The 26785-nt window shown below is 44.8% G+C and overlaps 3 protein-coding genes and 1 long non-coding RNA gene across 15 annotated transcripts in view; 2 read left to right on the plus strand and 2 right to left on the minus strand.

Moving 5' to 3' along the window:
- Positions 1 to 26785, plus strand: part of LOC143371375 (uncharacterized) — a 111672-nt gene that overhangs the window by 12312 nt on the left and 72575 nt on the right. The gene's annotated exons all lie outside the window — the stretch shown is intronic.
- On the minus strand, positions 6407 to 10037 carry Sac1 (phosphatidylinositol-3-phosphatase SAC1). The gene is made up of 8 exons (XM_076815999.1): positions 9663 to 10037; positions 9482 to 9573; positions 9060 to 9400; positions 8865 to 8976; positions 8444 to 8790; positions 7990 to 8367; positions 7744 to 7911; positions 6407 to 7672 (listed from the first exon to the last, which is right to left on the minus strand). The coding sequence occupies exons 1-8, from the start codon at positions 9698 to 9700 to the stop codon at positions 7394 to 7396; spliced, it is 1755 nt and encodes a 584-aa protein (XP_076672114.1). The 5' UTR covers positions 9701 to 10037; the 3' UTR covers positions 6407 to 7393.
- Ufd4 (ubiquitin fusion-degradation 4-like) lies at positions 11127 to 24033 on the plus strand. Of its 12 annotated transcripts, none has more exons than XM_076816367.1 (22): positions 11127 to 11460; positions 11995 to 12040; positions 12218 to 12357; positions 12434 to 12668; positions 12735 to 13075; positions 13150 to 14209; positions 14407 to 14529; positions 15304 to 15700; positions 15923 to 15958; positions 16166 to 16432; positions 16508 to 17968; positions 18040 to 18338; positions 18460 to 18720; positions 18811 to 19018; positions 19171 to 19371; positions 19507 to 19754; positions 19868 to 20038; positions 20129 to 20344; positions 20416 to 20660; positions 20732 to 21302; positions 21384 to 22420; positions 22509 to 24033. In XM_076816367.1, the coding sequence occupies exons 3-22, from the start codon at positions 12218 to 12220 to the stop codon at positions 22789 to 22791; spliced, it is 7800 nt and encodes a 2599-aa protein (XP_076672482.1). In that variant the 5' UTR covers positions 11127 to 11460; positions 11995 to 12040; the 3' UTR covers positions 22792 to 24033. The 12 variants fall into 12 exon arrangements, with proteins under 12 accessions (XP_076672482.1, XP_076672491.1, XP_076672480.1 ...); XM_076816365.1 differs by having other exon boundaries at positions 11128 to 11460; positions 19498 to 19754; XM_076816369.1 differs by having other exon boundaries at positions 11128 to 11460; positions 19498 to 19754; positions 19880 to 20038.
- Mdh1 (malate dehydrogenase 1) lies at positions 24020 to 26402 on the minus strand. Its single transcript, XM_076816480.1, has 6 exons — positions 26384 to 26402; positions 25953 to 26080; positions 25435 to 25630; positions 24971 to 25293; positions 24521 to 24898; positions 24020 to 24438 (listed from the first exon to the last, which is right to left on the minus strand). The coding sequence occupies exons 2-6, from the start codon at positions 25953 to 25955 to the stop codon at positions 24337 to 24339; spliced, it is 1002 nt and encodes a 333-aa protein (XP_076672595.1). The 5' UTR covers positions 25956 to 26080; positions 26384 to 26402; the 3' UTR covers positions 24020 to 24336.

A 26785-nucleotide genomic window follows, 5' to 3' on the forward strand; every position in this document is an offset into this window, starting at 1 on the left:
AGGGGAAGCGTACTTTTTTCGATCAGCCGCATGCCGTTCAAAGCGCGAATGAACGCTCGTTTCGCAGGCGAGTCGAGTTTAGAAATATTATCACTACGCTCGCTGTACTCTTCGATGCATAAGATACTCACAGCACTGTGTCCTTAACTACTTCAATTTCCCAGCTTACTTTCTGGCCGATGCTTCGGGCAATCTCTCGCGGAGCAGTGAGCAGCGGCAACGCGGTGGATTACGGGTAGCATCGAAGGATTAAAACCACCCTCGTATCCCTGGCGGAAGTTAGGGGTTGGCCGGAATATTTTCGCGGGCTGCAAACGGCGCTCGGTCGCTTCTTTTTCGCCAGGACCCTGTTCTTTTCTCCTTCTCTCGCTCGTCCCCCGCCCCTCGCCCTCATAAAAGTTAATAAGCCGCCGGGGCAGGTTCGTCGATCCCGAGGAAATTGCGGGAGACCAGCGCGCCTTCCCCGCGACGTTTTATGCTGCTGTTCTATTCGCCGTTACGACCGACCCTCCACCTACGCCACCCCTCGCTCCCTTCCCGCCCCCCGAGTCCACCCTTTGTCGCCTTTCGCGGCCGTTTCTTTTACTGCCCCCGCCTTGCGCACGTATCGGCGTGGACGCCACCTCGAGAAATGCTTGACACGCGTAAAAGTGGACAAGCCCGTTCCACCTGGAAATCCACTCCGAGCTCAAGCACCGAGCAGCGAAGCCACTTCGCGTTAATGACTCTCGAATGCCACGGAATCTTCGAGCCCGGACGCTTCGCTGGGGTGACGCGGCGGGGTAAAAGGACGACGTCATTCCCCGTGTCTAGGTGTCGCGGGTGGAGAAGACTCGAAACGTCACCGAGATCCATGGACGGTTTAACGATCGAGTCGCGTGGGAAAAATGCTCTCTTAATTATCTCCTTCTCGCGCTTTAATCCACCCCCCGCGGAGCGCCCGTAACTCACGGAGACGACAAACTTTAATACACTTTCAGAGATTCCGTCTTCCCTCGACACTCGCAAATTTCCGCGCGGAATTATTCCACGCGACCACCGCTACGTGACGAAACCAACTTAACGCGCCTCCTCTTTCGCGCTCTCTCCCTCTCACCCTTCCCACGGTTCTACGCGGACATCGGCTGGTGCCCATTGAAAAATTTAATCCCTCGCAGCGATCAAAACGCGGCCGTGGGATCGATACACCCTGAATGGCGAATGATTTCGCGCGGAACGCGGGGTGGTTTTAATCATTTAAAGCTACGATCCTCCTCTTTCTTTTTTAAGAACTCTTGCAGCATTCTATATTTTCCTCTAGGAGAATCTCTCTATTTACTCGACTCTGTGATTTACTACGCGGAGGACCGTGACGATGAAAATTGAATCTGTCCACGAAAATGACAGAGGCACCTCGCCTCCGCGAATCGGACGAAACGCTGTGTGTATTAGAAGTTGACTTTTTCTTCGTCGTTTGGTCCATGCTATTTATTTTGTCGCGCACAGCATCCCGCGATATCTGGGGCGCCATTACAGCCGCAATTTCAATAATACCGCTTAAGCTGGTCGCCGAGCATGCCTCGAAGAAGCGTCGCGTCTGGCGCGCTACGCTCGCGGGCCAATTTATTATTCCGACGGTGCACAACGCACGCCCAACGGGCCAGATGTGGCCCCATCGACGCAAATTACGCGAGCCACGGCGATATTTCTCCAAAAATTGCTACGTGTCTCCCTCCGAGCCTCCCCCTACCGCTGGGCGCGCGGGGGTGTATCGCGCGTTTTATTAGACATTACAATAACGTATGCACGAAACGCGGCGTAATTTCAGTAAGACGCATTCCCGCAAAAATTGCGCACAATCTTGGAACGCTCGACATCCGTGGGAAATACGCGATTCCCGGGGAGCGGGGCTTTTTATTAAACGCGACGCGGCAGGAAAGGGACGGACAAATGCCGTGCACGGCTTTATTACAGCCTTTAATATCGCCTGGAGACGCGAAACGTTTAATCTGCTTGACGCTGGTCGATGCGAACGCGCGTCAGATGATCAGTACCTATGTGCAGTGCGATTAGAACTTCGTCAGTATGATTTGTCTCATTTAAAACCTGCCCCTTTTATAACATCTCTCCCCTACCAGGACAGACGTTTCTAGAGAATTTCGAGCCCAGAATTGAACTTTAGCATTTGGTCCGTCCCCAGATCGAATCCCCTCAATCATTTTAATGCACGCCGCTCGCAAACGAGGCAACCAAGCGTCCACTTTTTTCTCTAGCCACCCCCGCGTCCCGTTTGATCTTTGGCCCCCGTAAACGTTCGAACCGCGCGCCATTGGCGCGAGAGAAACGGTGCTACGAGGTACGGGTTCTCAGAGACAAGGAAGCAGCAGAAGGAGGAGCAGGAAGTCGTCGCGACGGGAGGAAGCGAGAGGGCGAGAGACAGAGGGGGAGAATGGAGAGGGTTGCCGAGAGGTCGGTGAGACGTATGACTCCCAAGGGAAATTTAGGTGCGACCTCCATGTATCACGGAAGCTAGCGTAAGTAGGTACGTAACCAGCGTACGTACACCGCATACGCGCGCGCGCGCTACCCTCCGCGCTGCGCGCTTCTACACGCGCGAGAAAACCGCGCGCGGACCGCTGGCTCGAATACGCTGCCAACCATTCGGCGATCGCGGAAAATGCTGCTGCCTGGGCAGATTGCTTCGTTGATATTCGAGGGTTACAGAAGAGGGGGTGGAAGGGTGGAGGTGAGCTTGGTACCTTCCGCGGGTGGAGGTACACCGAGCTACGTAGCGGTACCCTCTGTGTGGAATCGAGATTCCAAGCTGATGTCTCTCAAGAGGGAATATCGTTAATTCTTTCGAGGAATTTACCGGCGCGCGGAGAAGGAAGCAGGATATACAGATTCCCAGGTAAATATTTCCCAACACTTGAAGCTTTCCCTACGCCAAGTGAAGCCTCTGTTACCCGAGCACTCTATCACCCGAACCCCGCGTCATCCCCAGCCTTTGTACCACCGAATCTCGCGTTTTACTAAACCTCCCCTAAACCCACCACTCCAGAATCCCTTAAAAGACCCTGCACACACAAGAGAGCTAGCAAGTTGATTCAGTTCGCTGCAAGTCTGATTCTAGTTCGCCGCAGTTTCAATTCTCGGTTTAGCCTTAACACCAATTCCCAGTTCAATTCTAATTCGGTTCTACCCCTTATATACACCGCAGAAGCTTCCCTGTCTGGAGGGAATAAAAATCCCGCGAGCAGTCTGGTCCTCGGTGTTCGCGAAACGTCTATCCGTCCCGGAACGGTGTGCATCGCGAAACGATGTCTCTGGAAAGATTGAAAGACGCGCGATGGAAGGACGGTTATTGATACCGTGCGAGCTCCGAATAGGAACGGGGTGATTATATCGCAGGGAAGACGACGAGCCTCGAAATAGATTCCCCGAAACGTTCCCTCTGAAAATACACGCGCAGCAACGCTGAAAAAACTCCTCCTCGCGCTATAAAAATCCGCTATCAGATCACTTTACGCTCGAGGGGGCGAGAAGCACGTGTAATGGCGGGTACCCGCGAAACCACGGCGGATCTTTATTACGCGCGAACAGGTGCGGAAAACTGAGTAACATCCACCGCCTAGTGCAAGTTCCCTTTCTTTTTTCCTCCCCTTTCAGCCACAAGGCTCCAACACTATTCCACAGAAATTTCGGTGGAGCGTGTGGGCCAGACTCTCGATACCCCTAATTCGAAGACACCCCCTGCGCAGTGATTAGAGAAACTTTCTGGGTTTTTTTTCTACAGAGAATATTGCAGAGAGTGAACTGTTTCTGAGATGGCTTCTAAAACTCGAGATTAGAAGTGATCAGGAATTCAGCAGGGCAGGAAGCCAGTGACAGCTTGTCCTGCTAACGAAAGACCGACTTAGTACTTAAGCAAACAAGTCTGCCACGGAGACGGGCGATTAGAACAGTTGACTGATGTTATTTCAACCGCGCAAAGCTAGGGACACGCAAAATAGAGATGCGCTAACTCAACATTTCACCACGTTGCTATTATTACCTAACAAGGGAAGATCCCCAAGTTGGAAATTCAAAGAAATTACGAAACTTTGGGGACACGTATTGCGCAATTTTTTATGCTGCCCAAATTCAATCCAAGGGTATGAAATTGACCCCTGAAAATCCGGCTATTTTCTGATTTTGAGTTATAACTCGCGAGCTGTGAGTTACGAAATGATAGTCCTAATTAAACGAAGTAACTTTTGTCCGAAATCTATTTTCCTATTTTTTACTAGCTTTGCTACTCGGCTTCGCCCAAAATTTAGATTCTAATTTTATAAAAAAAAAATTTATTAATTTTTTTTTTAAAAAATGGTCACATTCATCTGGATTAGCCAGACATAATGAGCTGAGGCACATTTCGTGATTCCCGAGTTTATCGTTCGAAAGTTTTTAGGCGACAGACAAACACACAAACATATAGAAGCTATCTGCTTTATATATTAAGATAGTTCGCGAGTTATAACACAAAATCAGGATTTTCGGGAGTTAATTTCACTCCCTTAGAGTGAATTTAGGTAGCCAAAAAAATTGCGTAGGTAATACACACCTATATATCCTCTACACTCCCCCAAAGTTTCATGATTTTTTGAATATCCTGGTTGCGGATCTTCCCTTGTGAGATAATTCTCCCAAACAATAGATTTTGTCATCCCCTACCCATCTCTCTCTCCCTCCCTCGTCAGCAGAATAGGAACAGCCAGCGAACCCAAAGATCCCGATGGTAGGAGGAACGGTAATAAAATCGATGGCCCGGATCTGGTGTTGGTTTGTAATTGAATCAAATTAATCACCCTCGCCGACCCCCCACCCCTGTGGGAGGTCCGCGTCTCGCTGGCAGCGACGGAGGCCGCTTACCATCCCCAATTAATAGCAGAAAGCTGCACGTTTCGTTGGAACTTTATAAAACGAATCCAATTACGGGCGACCGTTTGTCAAAGGCTCAAAGCCACGAGGAAAGTTTTACCTTCGTTGGCTCGGGAATGACGTCGAACGGATACGAGGGGGGCGGAGGGCTGTTTTCCTTCACCTCCGCCCCCCCCTCTTCACTCCGGTTCTGTCAATAGGAATAAACGAGAGGCCGTCGACAGATGCGCGGCGTCGACGGCATTAAAAGTCGCCCATAAAATGATATAATGAGAAGTTTCTGCCGATTTATACGAATCCCGACAAGGCGGGCGTGTATACGCTGGCAAAGTTTCACGGGGGAGAGGGCTGTTTTATCGAGAAATCCTGGGGCGCGTGACGCCGCAGATTTAATTTTCCGATTACGGCCGTCGATGTCGTCGCCTCATCGTTTACGAACGCGTGCCTCGAAAGTAAACGCTTCTCCTTCCCCTCGGGCACCATCGTATTTTCCCTCGTCCTGGATCATGCGTGGGAAGCAACAGATCGTTGAATTCGGGCGCGAAATGGAGGTGTCAAATTTGGAGGAGTCGAGGAAAAGATGATGGACATTTCGATGGCGATAAGCTTTTATGGACTATCAGTCGTTTTCTATGCGATTCCGTCTTGTCAACATTCACTGAGCTTTGCAGAACTTTTGTGCATCAGAGAGTCTGGCGATAGGAGATGTGAAAAGGCAATTAGAAAGGACGAAGCTCGCAAGTAGTACAGGTCCGCGCGTAGCCAGCCGCGACGCTACACCACGGGCCTTAAGGCCGTTGAGCATTTTGGCGAAGAAATTAATAATAATACCAGCGACCGTAGCCGTAATGGAAAACACCGGACCCGAAGGAGAAAGGAGAGAAGAAAAAAATGGGACTTATAGGTCGTTGGGCAATATAAGCAAAAATAAGCTTGAAACGTCATCCTGCTTAAAACACAGGAAAACAATAAAAACAAACAAATTAATAATAATTAATTAATCGTCGCTGCGCCTCGGTCATCAATTGTTTATAAACTTTTCTCCTCGTATCGCAGCGCTTCGCCAAAATGCGCGACGGCCTTTAGGCTGAAAGTTGTGCTCCATTTGTTGATCTCATAATTCACATATCCTTACAATTACAAGAACTCAAAACACCTTCCCCATAAAGCGGCACGAAATTTTTTAAAACATGCACTAACGTAAAAACGACAAAACGAGCCACTCGTATTCCCCGAGCATACTGGATGCCGCGAATTGAGCACCAGAGCAAATAAGGAAGGCTCCCAGCGCAAGCCAATCAACAATCCCTTAATCGCAATTTAATGCGTCTAATGGGTTCGTGGAGGAAGGAAACGGACGGATGGCATGTTTAATTGGCGATTAAACCTCCAAGGACAAAGATGATGGAAGCTTCTACGTGGGAAAGAAAACATGCCACTACGAACTATAGCGATTGCATTTGGAAACGGCGGTAATCTAAGGTAGATTGAATATCAAACTCGTTCGCAAGAGAAGAAACATTAACTTTATTGATGCATATCGAGTACCAACTGATTAGGTTTCTTAGTAGGAAAGTCACCCCTTAAATGTTAAAAAATATTCCCCGGCTAGAATGTTCGCTGATCTCTCGTCGCGATCAGACTGATTCAGAGTTGTTGTTCGTGATTGTTACAGGCTTACGATAGGGTAAAACTTTAAAAAACATTATACACACTTTGGTTCAGCAATGGTACGTCTGCATAACGGAACGTCTCGCATATCTCTGAATGCGGCTCGACTAGGTCTCATGGCATTTACAGATTAAAAACGACCCGTTAGATTTCTATTAATTCCTACAACCTTCCCTTTATTCAAACAAATCGATATCAATTCGCTAATAATGCTCGTTAATTTTGTTTACGTGGCATACAGGTTTCCTGTACCGCCAGACACACATGCGACGTTACAATTTGACACGGGACATCGAGGAGTTAGCGATTGCAGGTCGTCTCTGAACGGCAGGTACACCAAGCACTATATAAATTGGCTTTATGGGCGGGCAATCGTTGCCCGTAACTAAAGGCTCGTCTCCTTACAATACTTTACATGGCTCCCTCGAAAGAGATCAAGCCAACCCAAAAGGAACGAGCAACCCTCGTAAACTGTACTGTATTCTACTTTAACAATCACTTAGAAAGATCAACTACGATATATATAAACCTATGTACATTGATAAAAACACATTTGCCCAACATTACCTACATTTCATACCCATCCTAGTGCCTTAAAATATAATTTATAATGTATTTCTCGGAACGCAAAATGCAATAGGCATATGCAAAGCTTGGAATTGATAAAAGTGTTAGATTCGGAATTTCGAAATCAAACCTAATCCCTATTGTCGCAGGAATTCCACACCGAAACGTTTACCGTGGAAAGAAGAGAGTAACAAGAATTGTTCACCGCCATAAGTTAAAAGTATCAAACGATACGTGCTACCTAGAGATAAGGTATTTAAAGTAACTTAGGTTTATCAACGTATTGCTTGCCATGATGAATGATGGTGGCGAATGTGCCAGCCACCATCGCACCCCAGAACAGCATGTACAACAGAATCTCAGTTGTGTATCTAGAGGGAAGAATTATATGAGCAACCAGCATCGACGACGCGACAAGGAGTACCAAAGGAAACGTGGCGTAACGCCAATTTCTTTCGGACTCCAAAGGACATTGAACCAACGTGCATTCCCCATCTTGCACGATATAACGACCCAAGAACAAGTCCAGCGAATCCTTGAATAAATGCGCAACGATCATTTCACACAATTCCAACTGTAAACGATGAGAACGCAAGTGTCACGTACCTGTCTGTGACCGTCGGTGAAATTATTTTTGTAATATCTTGTTAAAGCATTCACGCCGTCTCTCATTGCGCCGAATTTAGTGCGCTTCCCTGTCCTCGTGAAGTCTGTCTTCAACGCGCCAGTGCCTGAATACTGAATACTTATCACGTCGGCGTTGTCAGCCCAGATCTGAAAGCATTAGACTTGATATAAAAGAATGCGTGCCGTAAATCACGATGGGAACGAGGGACTAAGTTGCGCCGTTACCCGTTTGAAATGTTCTTCGACACTCGGATGATCTTCGATCCTCCTAAGTATATCTAATCTTGACAGAGCGTCGTTGAGAACTCGCTTCGCTATCATACTCTGAACAACATTGGTTCTATCGAGACAATCGATGCAATTGGTACGAAAGACGCCATCCTGCGCGAATAACAGCGTGCCGTCTTCCAGTAGCAAAAAGTAACCCATCTGTTCCAATTCAGGGGCTAATCGATCGAGCAGAACGTTCAATCGGTCCCACCTCATTTTCCTACATTCAGCATGAAAGTCGAAAGCTTCGTATCGAACGTTCTGGTTATTAATGCGCTGTACCACACTGCGGTACGCTTTTTCTAATGCAGCTTCCGGGCCGTGTTGATCGATCTACGAAAGAGAAGCTACTGTCTTACGATAATGGCACGGATGGACACGGAATTTCGCTATATATACGAAACCTCACCAAATTTATCAAAATCTGCTTCCCATAGTGGAATATCTGAGCTTCAAAGTGGCGGGCGCAAGCGGTTTGATGATCCTCGTGCACGCTCAATTGGGGTTTAGGCTTGTATTTTAAATTCGGCGCCTGGTACCAGAACAGAGGAATAGAGCCGCGTGTTTGTACAAAAGAAGTCCGGTGCCCATTGAATTCGATCAATTGTTCCGTTTCTACATAGTTCGAAACGTTGCCGGTAGAATCTATACCACGCGTGAACAGCCTTGTTCCCGCGCGGTGCACGCTGCGCCTGGATACGATCCCCAAATTAAACGACGTGCTACCAGTTACAGTGATAGTGTTCAACGATATGACTAAATAACTATTAAGGAAAATACAGATTTCGCGGAAATATAAAACGAACGGAAAGCCTCGCTTATAAGGATACAGCCGTGAATAATAGGCAGACAAAATTTGTACTGCTCTGGCCTTGATGTCAGATCTTGCAGAAGATAAGTGTTCCACACGAATCTAAGGTCTGCTCTATCGTGAAGCGGCATCTACGCAAACGGATACAGGGCGCTTCTATTATCGGATACAATTAATTGTCGTACAAACGACAGTTACTAAATGTTATAGTAACCTGTAAGAATTCAGGCGTAGTGTTGTGAAGCCTCTGCATGGTATGACTAAGATCATAAGTGTAACTAAAATAGAAGTAGGGCATGCTCAACACTGATTTAATCATTTCTAAGTACGCGGCGTTATTCTGCATCTGTTTCTCGCTAAGATGCAACGAAGACTTTGTATACGGTATAACATCCGTCGCGACTACTTTATAAATCTGTTGACCAGCAATGGTCCCAATCTCTGCGGCATCTGTAATAACTATGAGATACCGGCATGCCAACAGCCTTATGGTTCCTATTATACCCCATATTTTTCTGCGGCTCGCGATAGATGGGATCTGACTGGCCGTACCAGCTGAAACGTGAAAGGACTGTCTTAGAAAATTTACGCGTCACACTGACGTCTGCGCTTCGTTGGACGTAAACATGTAATTACCTTGCGTATAAATTTGCTGACTCAGTCGATCGACGACAAGCAACACTTTAGTTCCAACGGGTTCCACATAGAACTTCTCCGGTGTTATGTACCTAAAAGGGAGATCACTTGTCAGTGAAATTGCGACGATGGTAATTGAGTAATTAGATGTTGCCGCAAAGTGCAGAAAAGAAATACTCACAAATACAATTTGTCATACACATCGTTATGCAGCTTCATATTGGTACGCAACGATTTCCGTGATGCGTTACAGAAAAACGATAATCTGACAAGAAACGGAATACGACCGGGAGAAAAAAATAAACTATAATGACAATAAAAATCGTAGCCTATACATGCGCGCGGAATGGAGTTCTGTATGCACTTGTCGACGGACAAATTGTGAAATCGTTGTCAACTCGGTATTTGAATTGGCATGATAGAAATCTGTCAAAATCGGAGTAACCTCCGTGCCAACTGAACTTACACCTATTCACCGCGGCGAACACTGCTAAAAGTGCTAAACAGTGTTGCTAATACACGGGTGTGAAAGATGTTGAGATTTTAGGTTATCATGGAAGCCAACGAATTAACTAGAGACACTATAATCAGAGTCTGGCCCATGAAGTAAGAGTAAGGAGACTCATCTCTATATCCCAGACAGAAAAAAGGTGGTCACGAAAAATGTTCCCTTTATCGGCAGGTTCGCCAAATGGAATAACTTGGACTTTGTCGTCGCCATCTTGAATATTCGTCTCATAATACTTATGTTACGTATAGGGATGGAGTGCAAAATCACTAACAGTGATTTATCACAGTGATCGCAGAATCACGATCACGGTCGTGAGTAAAGTTAAATCACGACCGTGATCGTTATTTTTTTAACTTGAGCGAATTGTTTACTGTCATCGTAATTCTTGATCTTGAGTGAATTATTTTTTATAAAATACTTAAATATAGTTTGTGTTGCAGACAAAGCGTGCTAATTCAGCGAATATATACCTAGTATTTACATTCATAAATAGTCAATGCGTGCACGCACTGATTTGATTGGCTAAAGTCTTCACATATATATTACACTTTTCAACTAAATTGAAGAGATATTCGTTAATTTAAATAGATCAAGAACGATTACATTGGTTCAATATATACAACTGAAATTCTACAAACACAGTGAGGACTTGAGAATGTTTCAAGAGAAATTAGAAATTGTGGTTATGTGGCGCGTGCAAAGAGCAGTTATGGTTTCCACCAATCAGATCACGAAAATCGTGAGTCACTGTTCTGCCTGCACCAATCAGAAGCGATCACGAAAATCACGGATCACTGTGAAAAATCACCGTGATTGGGAATGAACGTGATCGAATCACCAATGATTCACAAATCACGGTTCTAGCCAACACTAAATTCTAGGCAGATGAGTCTCCTTACTCTTACTTCATAGTTACAATTAAGATTAGTATAATTGACAGATTTAAAAATCAGCGGGAATAGATAAAAAATGGCGGACTAATCAAAAGTGGCCTTCTCGTGGTCAGACACTGATTATAATAGAGTCTCTAGAATTAACTAAGGTTCACAGCCACCTGATGACGAGGTCAAAAGTGGCGTGTTCTACTGGCGCCTCCTGGAACCATCGTTTCATATACATGTATAGAATCGTAATAGCGTGCGATTCCATGAAAATCTGCCAGCCATCGCTCGTGGACGGTACGCGGTTATATGGAAACACGACTTTCACGAGAGGCTCGAGTTGATATACCGAACTATACTGAACGTCGCGTAAATGGCGAAATATATACGACGACACTAGGGTAAAGAGTGAGATCTTTTTGTTCGGAGGAGTGGTTTGTCGGTGGGTTGGTGCGATCAAGGTTTCGTGTCGCGGGCGGACCAAGCACCAACGACACAGTTACGTTGTTTTTCGCAGTGGAAAACGACACGTCTTTGGAAGGATGGCGACCTGACCCCTTCCGAATAATGGAACACTGTGCACAACGGTACGTATCCCCGTGTAAAGCAGGTCGTGTGTATACCAAACTGTACATTATTATTTCTTATGCATATCGGATTTTACAATATGCACCTGCACGGCAACAGCTGCGCCTCGGAATTCCCTGAAGGTTACACAGTGTTATTAAGATAGTGTCACGCTTGCGGCCCGTCGTCATGACAAATTTTTTTTCACCTTTCTTTGTACTTTAACGACAAACAGGATCGTACGGTATCGATCCCGTGGCCACGTGCCTTTATTTATTGGGCCCCGTTGTAACGACTCGAGCACTCGTAATTCACGATCGTGATTATTCATACCCCCTTCGAATCTGTTCTGGAAGTCGCGTTTCATTAGACGCGAGGGACCGTGGGAGGGAGAATGTTGTCAATGTGATTCTTAATATAGATGTATCAGTGGAATTTTATGCATTTATTTTGGTCACCTTTGTGTTGTCGGTTTGCACAATCCGCTTGTGACATTGTTCAGCGATTTTTGGGAAAATTGAACTTTAACTTTATTATCTCTGCTTTGCTTTCAGATTGTCGGTTTGAAATACATTCAATTGGTGCTATTAAACTTACAAGGCAAGTTCGATTAAAGAAAAGAGAAATCATGAAGTGAAAGTATATATTACTTATTATTATGTTTTGTTTTCATACTAATTGATTGCTTAAGTATCTGTTTCCTTTGTTTTTCTAATAATCTTGAATCTTGCTCTTACCTCGTATTTAATGCCAATCATTTCTTTACTTCTCACGCAGATGGCTGACGTCGATCCGGAAACTTTATTGGAATGGCTCAGCATGGGTCAGGGAGATGAAAGGGACATGCAATTAATTGCTCTAGAGCAATTATGCATGTTGTTACTCATGTCTGATAACGTTGACCGATGCTTTGAATGGTATATCAGAATTATTTAACGACGAATAATCTGCCTCTAGCGTATCATCTTCTAACCGAGAATATTTTCATTCCAGCTGTCCTCCACGCACATTTCTTCCGGCGTTATGTAGAATTTTTTTGGATGAACTCGCACCAGATAGCGTATTAGAAGTGACCGCTCGAGCCATTACGTATTACTTGGACGTTTCCGCAGAATGTACACGCAGGGTAGTAGCTATAGAAGGCGCTGTAAAGGCTATTTGCAGTCGCCTATCCGGAGCTGGATTAGGTTGCAGAACTAGTCGGGATTTAGCGGAGCAGTGCATAAAGGTATTACGTTCTCCGAGCTCTGTCAGGTACGATGCGAAACGATATTCACGCATATTGTGATTCTAGGTATTGGAACTTGTTTGCGCAAGGGAGGCTGGTGCTGTGTTCGAAGCTGGTGGCCTTCCGTGTGCTTTATGCTTTATTCGGGAGCACGGGGCCCGTGTTCACCGCGACACCCTGCACTCGGCAATGGCTGTAGTTACCCGTTTGTGCGGAAAGGTGGAAACTCAAGACGCATCTTTACCCGATTGCGTCGAAGCTTTGTCAACATTACTGAGACACGAGGATGCACATGTCGCTGACGGGGCGCTTCGTTGTTTCGCGTCATTGGCTGATAGGTTTTCAAGGAGAAATACAGACCCTGCTCCTTTAGCAAGCAATGGATTAGTGTCTGAGCTCTTGCACAGGTATCCGTTCGCAGTGGTTACAATTACGCGGGGGCTTACACTGGAATTCCTGTATTCATAACGTTTATTCGCAGGCTATCAAATGCAGCGGGGCCTGGCACATCGATAGCAGCTACTTCCGGGAATCCAAAGACACCACCACCTTCTAGTACAGCATCAACGATCCCTGCTCCGGAAGCAAAATCTTGCGCTTCTGTTTCTACTATAATTAGCCTTCTGTCAACGCTTTGCAGAGGATCACCTTCAATTACCCACGACCTTCTACGCTCCGAGCTACCAGACGCAATCGAGAAAGCTTTGAAAGGAGACGAACGATGCGCTCTGGATTCTATGAGATTAGTCGATTTATTGCTGGTTTTACTATTCGAGGGCAGATCAGCGTTGGGTCGCAATACAGGCGGGGGTTCGTCCGGCCCCCTGTTGCCGCGATCAAGACGTTTGGATAGTGCCGGGGAAAAGTCTCACCGGCAGTTAATCGACTGTATTCGATCGAAAGACACAGATGCGCTGATAGAAGCTATAGATTCTGGAGGCATCGAAGTTAATTTTATGGACGATGTCGGGCAAACGTTGCTGAATTGGGCGTCCGCTTTTGGAACACAGGAGATGGTTGAATTTTTGTGCGACAGGGGAGCAGATGTGAATAAAGGTCAAAGGTCGTCTAGTCTGCATTACGCTGCCTGCTTCGGGAGACCAGCTATTGCTAAAGTATTGCTTAGGCATGGGGCGAATCCGGATTTACGAGACGAAGATGGAAAGACGCCGTTAGATAAGGCAAGGGAGCGCGTGGACGAAGGGCACAGAGAAGTGGCAGCTATATTGCAATCGCCCGGAGAATGGATGTTGCCGAACCAAGAGCACAGAAAGCCAGAAACGGAAACCGAGACGGAATTCACGGAGCCGAAAGGTGATCCCGAAATGGCTCCGGTGTATTTAAAGAGGCTCCTGCCTGTATTTTGCGCAACCTTTCAATCATCTATGTTGCCGAGTGTTAGGAAAGCCAGCTTAAGTTTAATTAGGAAGATGGTGCATTATATACAACCAGAGCTACTTGTCGAGACATGTGGTTCGGACAGAACGGGAGGTTGTGGCGCTATGCTTGTGGAAGTGATCGCTAATGTTCTGGATAACGAGGTGAGCTGAAGACATACTTTCGTTACGGGATGATGATTATCTTCTACATATTTCTTTAGGTCCCAAAGGAACATAAATACGAAGTAGTATTATTGCAAGATTAGTTAATGATATGTTTTAGAATCTTTAATGTTTTCATGCAGGCAGGCAGGCAGCCAAACAGACAATACTAGTGATTTAGTTAAGATTGTTCGCAGGAGCTTGAGATAAAAACACCATCACCACCACCTCCGCCTCTCAAGCCGATAATTGGCCCAAAATTGCGTTGCCTCTCGTCGCGCAAGTCTTGCAGTTCCCTGAACTACATTGTTGATAAGACGGTAACGTCCGTTGTATATTTGCCAGTCGCTAGTTGGAAGACCCTTTGTGTCCCCTATAAGCTGTTCGTGAACCCGACAGTTTTTTTTTTACTAGTTACATTGACAATAACCACGCAAAGATTTCATTTACTATTAACATGATGCATTTCTTATATAATTCACATGAAGCGTGAGATCTAACAAAAATAAGCATGTCTTACACGTTTTCTGACAAAATGTCTTTCACGATGTCAAACATACTTTGCAATACCATAAGTCCACCACATGGAGCGGAGACTTTAACTATATGCATTAATATATATATTTATAAAGCCCAACGTGCAATTTATTCTTTAGCACAGAACTTGACATAAGAGGACAGTTGGGGTACAAATTTTTTAAATGCTAAATGCAAAGGACATTTATTAAATTTGTTGGTGAATGGCGAGTGAGATCGTTCTACAAACAGATGCAAGTCATGAAAGATTAGACACGAAGCTGGTTGTCCACTTCTGTCGACTGTCTGCCTGCTGCTGATGAGATTAACGGGCATATGCTTGTGATTTCGATGAATCGCGTAATCGTGTTGCTCATAAAAAAATATTTGTGCCGTCACATTCATGTTGTATACGATACGACTCAACGAAACAATCATAGACACTACGTAGAAACTTGTGTAGCACTTATCTTATTAAACCGAGAGAGGACCATGAATATTTGTTTAACTTAACTGGATCTTGAATATTAACGGAGTGCCGCATCTAAAGCATTGTCTTTTTATTTCAATCTAAATAGGAGGACGAAGACGGACACTTAGTGGTTTTGCAAATGATACAAGATTTGATGATAAAAGGCAAAGATGAATTTCTAGAACATTTTGCTCGCTTGGGAGTGTTCTCCAAAGTCGCGGCGCTAGTTGGACCGCAAGAGACCGCCCCGGAGCCGGAGACGGAGTCGAGTCAATCGGGAGAAGAGCAAAGAGTAGAAGATGCCAAAGAGCTTCTGGTGGGAAGAGCTTATCACTGGAGAGATTGGTGTATTTGCAGAGGACGCGATTGCTTGTATGTCTGGTCGGATGCGGCTGCCTTAGAATTATCGAATGGAAGTAACGGATGGTTCAGGTTCATACTGGATGGGAAGTTAGCGACGATGTACTCCAGCGGAAGCCCAGAAGGTGGGCCAGACACGTCAGGTGCGTTTCCTTCTGCTACGATACAAACATTCATTCATCCACGTCTCGTCCATCTTGCCACTGTCTCTCTTGTCGAAGTGCTCCTTTCACCTCCTCACACCCTTCGCGCCAGACAAGCTGGCTCTATTCGCATCACTGTTTATGTTGTATCTATATCATTTGTGATTAACTTTCGCGAGGGGAATAGTTTAGTAAATAACTGGTTTTACTAACTGCCTACAGGAAAAGGGAGGAACACAGAGTCGCTTACCACCGAAGGTAGGTACACACATGTTCAACTCTCCTAGTTGTGCACGCTATCCTACCCTTCAGTGTACATCATTGACCGCATGAAACTACTACCTTTATTTCAGCATGCCCTCAACATTTTCTGCCATAACATTATTCAGTTCATTAATAAATCTTCGCACCATTCCGCTGGCCCTCCCTCCGACTGTATGAATTAGTAGAACATGTACATTACAGAGAACCGGGGCGAATTTCTGGAGAAATTACAAAGAGCGCGCAGCCAAGTGAAACCGAATTCCGCGAGTCAACCGGTGCTCTCGCGGCCGGGCACGACACGGCTGGTTGTAGGAAATTGGGCATTGTCTAGCAGAAAAGAAAGCGAATTGTGTATACATAATAGCGATGGCCAGCAGCAAGCTACCATTTTGAGAGAAGATTTGCCGGGATTTATTTTTGAATCGAATCGTGGTACAAAGCATTCCTTTACAGCAGAGACAAGCTTGGGTAAGAGAACGCGTGAATTTGATATGTTTTGCGCTACCATGTTACGGGAAGGTTTACGTTGTTACTGGTCTTTAGGTCCTGAATTTGCAGCAGGCTGGGCTGGTAAGAGAGGAAAGAGATTGAGATCCAAGATCGAAGCTATTAAACAGAAAGTTAAAGTTCAAGCACAAGACATTTACGAACGTTACTTCAAAGCTGCCCAGGCTCAGCCGCGTGGAGTGGTCGCCAAGCTGGGCGGCATTGTTAGTCAAGTGGAAAAGGCTTGTCAGAAGCAACAGTCTGGAAATCGAGAGTGGCGTAATATGCTACAAATTGCTCTTGAAGAACTTAAAGTCTTACTGAACGAAGAAGGAAGAGTCTCTGCGTATGAACTACACTCTAGTGGTTTAGTACAAGCGTTACTCTCGCTATTGGCAGCTCCACCGGGGCCACAACCGCCGACGTTGAGAGCAACGAAGCTCAGGATGCAACGGATAGCAGTGTTTAAGAGTTGCTTCCATACCGCGGACGTTAGTAAAGAGCACAACTCCGCTAAAATTCTAGTCCACAAATTGGTTTCAGTCTTGGAGTCCATTGAGAAATTACCCGTTTATTTGTACGACACACCTGGCTCGGGATATGGTTTACAAATTCTAACCAGGAGACTGCGTTTTCGGTTAGAGAAGGCAAATGGCGAGAGCTCTCTGATAGATAGATCTGGTAGGAGCCTAAAAATGGAGCCGTTGAGTACTATACAGCAATTAGAGAATCATTTACTAAAGATGGTAGCGAAGCAATGGCACGATCACGATAGATCGACGTTTACGTTTGTTAAGAAATTGAAAGAAGGTAGTAGAATAACATTTAAGTATCAATATGATTTTGACGAAAGCGGTTTGTTGTATTGGATCGGTACGAATGCAAAAACATGCTCCGAATGGGTGAATCCCGGGCAGTACGGCTTGGTTGTCGTCACGTCCAGCGATGGAAGAAATCTACCGTACGGCCATCTCGAAGACGTTCTGAGCCGCGATCCGTCGGCGTTGAATTGTCATACGAACGACGACAAGCGCGCGTGGTTCTCGATCGATTTAGGAGTCTGGATTATCCCAAGCGCTTACACACTAAGACACGCGAGAGGATATGGCATGAGTGCACTGCGAAACTGGATGTTCCAAGCATCGAAGGACGGCGTTACTTGGACCATGCTGTATGCCCACGTGGACGATTCGTCGTTGAATGATCCTGGTAATACGGCCACTTGGACGTTGGAGCCGCCGATAGATGAGACGCAAGGCTGGCGTCACTTACGATTGCAACAAATTGGGACGAACGCTTCGGGCCATACGCATTACCTATCTGTATCTGGCTTTGAAGTTTACGGAGAAGTTACCGGAGTCTGCGAGGACTTGGGTCGCGCGGCTAGAGAAGCCGAGGCTGGAGTTCGGAAGCAACGAAGGCTAATCAAATCTCAAATGCTCCGTCATCTGGTTGTGGGCGCTAGGGTCGCCAGAGGTTTAGACTGGAAATGGAGGGATCAGGATGGTGTTCCACCGAGTACGTATCTACTAAGTCGGTTAAATTATGCCAAAGCGGTATTTGGATTAACAAATTTATTCCCTTATCAGATGAAGGAACTGTAACGGGGGAACTACATAATGGCTGGATAGATGTAACATGGGATCACGGTGGTTCCAATTCTTATAGAATGGGCGCGGAGGGGAAATACGATTTAAGATTAGTCGGTACCGGCCTCGACTCGGATAGCGGGTCGAAGTGTAAAACGGCCACTGGAGTTTTAACGGGACGAAAGTCTAGTAGCACCCCTAGTTTACCAGACTGCACCGACACTGTTATGCGCGGTTCAGTGGCGTCGACGGACCAAGCAGCGAGTGCAGATAATTTGGCAGCGAAGGTACAATTTAAGGTGTTGATCGTTTTATATGTAACCGCGTGCTCTAATTACCGTGGCGTCGTGTTAGAATTAAAGTAGACGATTGACCATTTTAACGTAGCGATAATGTTTTTTTGTCATTTGTGATGAGCAGCAAGCCGCCGAGTCGATAGCGGAAAGTGTGTTGTCGGTTGCTCGCGCTGAAGCGGTCGTTGCCGTAACCGGCGAAGGTGGAGCAAATTCAACGGGCGAATTGTCCGTTGTGTTACATCCAAGGCTTGACACTACCGTGACGAGTGATCTGGCGACAATTGTCGAGAGTCTTGCCCTTAACACTGACTGTCCTGCCAACAGTAACAGCAATCGTGCGTCTAGTAGTTCGAAACCTCTGTTTGGTACGGTGCGAGGAAATAAGGTGTGAAGCTATTAGCATAATTAGTAGTCCCGCGAATATTTGCGCGCGTAGGGTTTTCTAGTAGTTTAATGTATTTATATACATTTACAGCCAGGTGTAAATTTATTGAGTTTGGAAGCCGCCGAAGCGTTGGACCGTGTTAGAGAAGGAGCCGATAGACTGCGCAATAACACTAACAGCTTCCTGAGCGGAGAGTTACTTAGTTTAATGCCCGTTAGAATCAACGTATCAGGGGAATCCGAGGAAAATTCATTGAGGATCAAATGCGTTCAAAGTCACCACTCCGAGATTGCTGATGGTACGATGACAGTTCATATAGTTCCCTTTCTGAGCGCTCAGTTTTCTCTAAACATTTCGGAACTAATATCTACATTGTTTTCCCTCTTTTATTATTTACATACATCTTTCCTGTAATTAATCATAAAACTAAGCGTGTATCCTCTGAACTAGCTGCCAAAGAATGCAGTCGAGACAAAGAAGCTAGCTCATCCACGCAGAATACAACGGGTGGCTGTCCTGTTGTCGTTACCAATCCCATGTCTGTGTCTGTCCCGAACCTTGCTTGTTCCGATGCTAACAATACTTTGGAACCAACAGCTGCTACCGGTTTATTGCAAACGTTTGCCGCCATGGCTCGAAGACGAACACTGGGTTAGTGTCCACGTAATATTGCTTAACAGTATTCGTACATTATTTATTTTTTTTTTTTCAATTTTTGTCCTTTTACATACATAGTACCGCTTTGTAGAAATGTGTTAACAGCGGAAATTGTTTTAGGACCTACAGGTGAGCAACACATTGCTTCGAATTCCAATACTGGTTCAAATTCGCGCGGACCTAATTCTGTGTCGAGTCTAGTTCGACTCGCCCTAAGTCCTAATTTTCCTGGTGGCTTACTGAGTACTGCTCAAAGCTATCCAAGTTTGACCAGCAGTGGTCAAGTAGCTGGTAGCGGTGTTACAACGACGACTGGACCTGGCTTAGGACAAGGGCTTACAATGTCCCTGACTAGTACAAGTAGCGATAGCGAACAGGTAAAGATCAGCGTGCAGTGGGAGATGTTTTACGCGGACGTGTGTTTGGAGAAGCGTAGCACGTATACAGAATCGAGCACGGAATGTACGATTTTATATAATGTAATAAGCAGTTATGGCTACAGGTCAGTCTGGAAGACTTTTTGGAGTCTTGCGGAGGTGTCGCAAGCTCTAGTGTTGGCGGAGGTAGAACAACAGGCGGGCCGACCCTTTTGACCGAATTAGAAGGTGATGAGGATGGTGTTCTCGAAGAAGAAGAAGACAACGATGAAAATGACGAAGATGTCGGTTGATGAACCTTTAACATCTCCGTGTTACAAAGTAAAGTAACAAAAGAATGATTCTCTATATTCACAAATACTCTTTTTTTATAGGAGGATGACGAAGAATACGAAGAAGTTGGCGATGCCTGTGAGGATGATTACGAAGAGGTGACGGTAAGTCGCAATCTACTGGCGGCGTTTATGGAGGAAGAAACCCCTCAGACCAGTAAGAGGCGTGCCTGGGACGATGAGTTCGTTTTAAAACGACAATTCTCAGCCTTGATTCCTGCCTTTGACCCGCGACCCGGCCGAACAAATATCAACCAGGCAAGTACTGTTTCAACAGCTGAAGATCTAATTTACAAGGACTTTGCGTTATAATAAAATTCGGTTTATAGACAACGGACTTGGAAGTTCCACCACCGGGCAGTGAAACTCAGTCGAGTGCTCGCGTAGGATTACTGCCAATGCCTAGGCTTTCGTTAACACTGAAAGGCCCCGGACTTCCAGGAATACCCGACGTCGAACTATCTCTCACGGAACCACATTCTAGTATTTTCCAAGCAGTACAAGAATTAATGCAGCTAACAGAATTAGGCAGCCGACAAGAGAAGCTGAGGAGAATATGGGAACCAACTTACACGTAATGCATCTGTCTTTTCGTATTATAAAACACAAGGTTGTATGCGTAATGTTTTATTTCTATTTTTGTAGTATAATATACAAAGAATCCAGGGATGAGGAATCGTCTGGGAGAGCGACGCCTATCGTGACATTGTATTCTCGCAATACTACCCAGAACTCTTCAGTGTGCACTGTGGAAGACGTTTTACAACTTCTCAGGCACGTTTACGTTTTAAGTACCTCCCGCGACGACGTAAAACACACCGATTACGAAGAGTCCGAGGACTCCACGTGCTGGGTCCATCCGGACGATTTTACTTCGAAGAAGATTACGAACAAGATAGTACAACAAATTCAAGATCCTTTGGCGTTGGCTGCTGGGGCGTTGCCGAACTGGTGCGAAGAGTTGGCAAGGAGTTGTCCATTTTTGTTACCATTCGAGACCAGACGATTGTACTTCAGCTGCACCGCCTTCGGAGCGTCGCGATCCATCGTTTGGCTTCAGACGCAAAGAGATGCTGTCCTCGAGAGGCAGAGAGCACCGGGATTAAGTCCACGGCGGGACGACAGTCACGAATTCCGCGTGGGTCGACTGAAACATGAAAGAGTCAGCGTACCTAGGGGAGAGAAATTATTAGACTGGGCAGAACAAGTAATGAAAGTAAGTGAATATATTTTTATTGTACACTCTGCATTTGTTGCGCGACGTAAAGAGTACTTACGTGTGTTTCTTGTTTCGCAGGTGCACGCAAGTCGCAAGAGTATATTGGAAGTTGAATTTGTCGGCGAGGAAGGAACTGGTCTTGGGCCAACGCTAGAATTCTTCGCGTTAGTCGCTGCGGAATTGCAGCGCAAAGACCTAGGCCTATGGTTGTGCGACGACGAAGACACACTTGACACAGAACAATCACGGGTCTCTGGAGAACAGATCCGACCTGCTGGGTATTATGTTACCAGACCGAGTGGATTGTTCCCCGCTCCGTTACCGCAAGAGTCCACGGCCTGCGATCGCGCTGTTCGATACTTTTGGTTCTTAGGTGTATTCCTAGCGAAAGTTCTGCAGGATAATAGATTAGTTGACTTACCGTTGTCCCGTCCTTTCTTAAAATTAATGTGTCACGGCGACATCACAAACAATGTGAACGAAAAGATTGGTCTCTCTGGTGTCGCGCAAGAAAGTATGTCGTCCAGCATGTCTAGTAGCTTCATATCGGAAGAGGGCGAAGCGGACACTGCGTACTCCTCGCTGGAACCCTCTCCGTGGTACGCCGGCTTACTGGATATCGAAGACCTTACGCTGGTGGATCCAGTCAGGGGCGATTTTCTGAAGGAAATACAGGCCGCGACTGCTAAACGTGATAGAACGTATTCCGATGGTCGCAGTTCTGCCGACGAGGAATCATCGCTGCACATTACTCATCCATCCGGAATGTCAGTGTCTATCGAAGATCTGGCTCTGACGATGACGTACTCCCCAAGCTCGAAGATCTTCGGACACGAACAAGTGGAACTGGTAGAGGGTGGCGTAGAAACCTCGATCACTATGGAGAATGCACGAGAATACGCTGAGGTGACAATTAATTATTGTCTCGATCAAGGAATCTCTAGGCAGCTCGAATCGTTTAAAGCCGGTTTCTCGAAAGTCTTCCCGATGGAGAAGCTCCACGCTTTCAGCCCGGAAGAGGTCAGGGCCATGCTTTGTGGAGAACAAAACCCACAATGGACCAGAGAAGATTTGCTCAATTACACAGAGCCGAAGCTGGGTTATACTAGAGAAAGGTGATCGACTTTTCAATATTTAATCCTCTTTAGTACCCAACATCTTGTGTTCTGTTGAAAACGTGATATTCTATTCTGTGTTTTACAGTCCTGGGTTCCAGAGATTTGTCAATGTTCTGCTTTCGTTGACCGGTCCAGAGAGGAAGGCTTTCCTACAATTCGCTACAGGATGCTCGGCTTTACCTCCTGGAGGATTATGTAATTTACATCCTAGATTGACTGTTGTGCGAAAGGTAGACGCTGGTTCAGGTGGTTACCCCTCAGTTAACACCTGTGTTCATTATTTAAAATTACCAGAGTACCCTACCGAAGAAATACTTAAAGAGAGACTCTTGGCCGCGACAAGAGAAAGAGGATTTCACTTAAATTAATCTCATTTCTGCCCAGGCATGAAACTGCTACGATAAAGTAATAATAAGAAGTGCACGCTCTTAAAGCGTGCAAACCGAACTTTGCTTTAACAGATTGAAGTGTGCAATCTCCATATAAAAGCAGAGATCTGGCCTTGATGTTACTTGAAAAAACTTATAACAGTTGTCCAATAGGAATCAGTACAGGTTTACAAGGAAGATTTATCGATATATAACCTGGAACGGAGGCTGTAAAGCGTTTAAAATTGATCGAACGAAATCTATAAGAATTGTCAGTGCTCCAAGTATTTAAATTTATAAGATAATATGGATATATATATTATTTCGCTATTCGCCGTGAATCTAATATTTTGTAAAAATGAACTGCTCTTCCGCGCTAATTTGTGCGTCTGATACACAGAGTTATCCGTTCCAGGTATCGATCGTACGATATGATAACGAGTTTTGTCCAATACAATAGAAGTTGTATTTTCTCAAGAAATGTACTATTCACGCGAGTGTTTTCAAGTATATATTTGCTGTCCTTGTGGAACAAAAACTTTACAGTTCCTCGTTTTAGAACGAATGTTCATACTGTCTTCTTTGTGAGGTATCGTTGTGCTTGGAAAGTGATTCGTATCGTAAGAGAAGAGGCACCTTCAATGGAAATTTCTATTTTCTTTATCAGAATGCCTCTATCACCGGGTGCGCGCGCACACACAAACACACACACACACACATACACGCACGCGTGTCGTTGTATTGGAAACGCGCGAAAAGATTGTAAATCAAAATTGACTTGTGCGAAGTGCTAAGTTTTTATTGATCACAAAATGGAAAAGAATGATGTTTTTTAGCATCTAGACCAATTTTCACCGCTTCAAACGTTTGTCCTTTTAACCAAATATCAGCGCATCACCATACTTCGAAAGACGCGCGCGAGTGTCTTTCCATATTGAGGAGATGAAGATGATGAAATGGGTGTAAAGGATTTTGGATGAAAGCATTACGAAGACTTGGCAAGCTGAGCACTCTGCATCTTTGTACAATATGCTACTTAATGCTCACTCGATAATTAATAATTATAGGCGGAAATCAGTATACTTGTAATAATAGTTTCTAGAAGAAGAATGAAGATAATATAAACGTGAAGAAAGATTGATTAATAATATCGATATATGAGGAATAGTTACTATTACTGTAATATAAATTATTATTGATTCTTGGGGAAAAAGAATAAAAGAAAAAAAACGTTATAAAGTATGACATGTTTTCCAACATAATTTGTTACATGTTTTATACAGTCTATGAATATAAATACGTGTATTTAACAATTCCATTCGCCATTTAGAAAAGATACGCATCTCGTTACATCCCCCATTATAATATATATCTTATAATATACCACTAATATATTGTACATTAGACTTATCAGTGTCATTTTAATAAGCTTCATAAGAAAACCATCGCTACGGCATATATCATGCAAAACCATTATCGGTATATTCTTTACAACTTCGCTCCTACGGACGAATGGTTCTCAGGATTATTGTTCCCGGTGGCTAGTCATTTCTTTTGCAGCACTTTGTTCGCTTCTGCGCTTTCTTCTTCCAGCTCGTTGGACGTAACGGTCAATTTCGATCTCGCGAATTCGCTGATCGGAAGACCCTGAGAAATTATTGTAAATGTCAGTGACTTTCTCCCTCTGTATATTTCAATACAAGAAACTACAAGAAAACGACAGACGTACTTGAACGATCTTGTACTGTCCATTCTCTATAGTGACTGGAAAAGAGAACACGATATCCTTTGGAATCCCATAGCTGCCATCGGACAGGACACCCATGCTGACCCATTCTCCAGCCTTGGTACCTACCCACCAATCTCTCATGTGATCTCCAGCTGCTTTAGCGGCCGACATTGCGGACGACATTTTCCTGGCGGCTATTACAGCCGCGCCACGTTTCTGAATAGTCTCTACGAAGGCAGTGTTCAACCAATTGTCATCGTTCACCGATGAAACTACAGGCTTGGTGCCAGATTGAAGGCTCACGGTGGCATGTGCGGCATCAGGGTATTGGGTTGAGCTGTGATTACCCCAGATAATCACATTCTTTACTTTGTCAACCTGCTCGCAAACATTAACTCATCAAATCTCAAACCATTTAACGTAACGTATACGGTGTAACATTAAAGTTACCTGAACGGCCAACCGTGCTGCTAAAGCTGCCTGCGCACGATTCTGATCCAGTCTAGTCATGGCAGTGAAGTTTTTCTTCGGAATCGACGGCGCGTAATGGGAGCAAATTAAGGCATTCGTATTGGCAGGGTTGCCAACAACCAGGACTTTAACATCTTTACGGGCGTATTTGTCTAGAGCTTCCCCTTGAACCTTGAAGATCTCTACATTGGCTGCTAGAAGATCCTTACGTTCCATTCCCTCCCTGCGGGGCATAGCTCCAACAAGGAAAGCGGCAGCTACGTCTTTGAAGGCTACGGCTGGATCAGCTGTTGGTACAACTTCTGCGAGCGAAGATTTAACGATGTATACTTTGATATATATGACACTGAGACTCTGTCAGAAATGGATGAAATAATGTCTGCGAATTTGGTAGTTGAGAGAGCATGTGATTCAAGAATAATCATAGAACTTGGGACATTTACCTCTCAACAGGGGAATAGCTAAATCTTCCAACTCCATGACTACCCCATCTAATACTTTCATCATTCCTGGAATATCTAACAGGCGAAGATTGACCGGTTGGTTTGCTCCAAAAACTGAACCAGCAGCGAGCTGGTACAGCAGGGAGTAGGCAATTTGCCCTGCAGCTCCTGTGACCACCACATTTATTGGGTCATTCTGGAAAAAAAAAAGGAATTTCACTGTACAAGTTTCGTTTAAGCTTCTTCATCCCAATGAACGGAGCAAGTTTCAACAGAATATATTGTCCTCTATTTATATCTGCACTTAGCTAATGAATTTATTAATGCAGGGCGGTTACCGCAAACGCCATGTGCAAGAGTAATTAATGATTATTACAGTGTAAGTACTACACATTTTCAATGATTCTTGAAGGTCAAATGTAGGTTAACTAAATGCTGCACGGAATTTAAATTTTGAGAATTATTCGAATTATTTTTATAATTTAAAGACTAATTAATATGTTCGGCTTAATGCTTACCATGTTGTAGCGATGCTTATATGTAACGGTACGACCTCAAGATAACGAGAAAGTGAGCGACCGAACTTTCCAGTGGTACTAAGGTCAAACAGGATGATCAGTGTACAGCAGCGTTCACGATGACTGGTCTGGAAGATAGATTCGAATTCGAATGATTGCGCTGGAGGCCAAATGTTACGGTCAATTAACTCGGTGTTTTAGTCAATTAGTACGGGAGATTATTCGATTTCTTTACTTTCTGATCACGTACGCGAGCAACGTAACATTGGACTTTCACGATTGTGTTAAAATTATGTAGAAGGATCAATATTTTATGGAAAATAATTCGCAACTTCAGTGTCTGCTTCCTACCGCGCGTTCAGCTTGCTGCGCGATTAATTCTAACGCGAGTAACAGTTGCCGGAGATAATAAATGGTTATTTTCAACTTACCGCAGCATCCACTGCATACTTTATATGCGAAATTTAGTTGCATAATATTTACAGATATCGCAGAAGAGTTCAAAAATTTATTTATTCATAACATTCCAGGGATGTGCACTTCTCATATATTTCTGGTGGCAAAATCAGTACCCTCTAGCGGATTGTATCCCTAACTAAATCATGAAATGCGGCAAAATTGAATCCTGGAATTATGGTATTTGTTACAAGGGAACATATGGAACCCGCACACGCCGATTTTAATCGGGCTTTTGTAAGAAGTTGTTCTCAAAATATTTTTCCGAGAACTACTAGCGTGCAGAACTACGAGAACTACGAGTGTATAGCGTATAATCTATTTTGTTCATTTAATTTTAAGGAGGAACTGTATGAAGATGCAATAAATATATACTT

The sequence above is a fragment of the Andrena cerasifolii genome, chromosome 7 (genome assembly GCF_050908995.1).
Source record: "Andrena cerasifolii isolate SP2316 chromosome 7, iyAndCera1_principal, whole genome shotgun sequence".
NCBI lineage: Eukaryota > Metazoa > Arthropoda > Insecta > Hymenoptera > Andrenidae > Andrena > Andrena cerasifolii.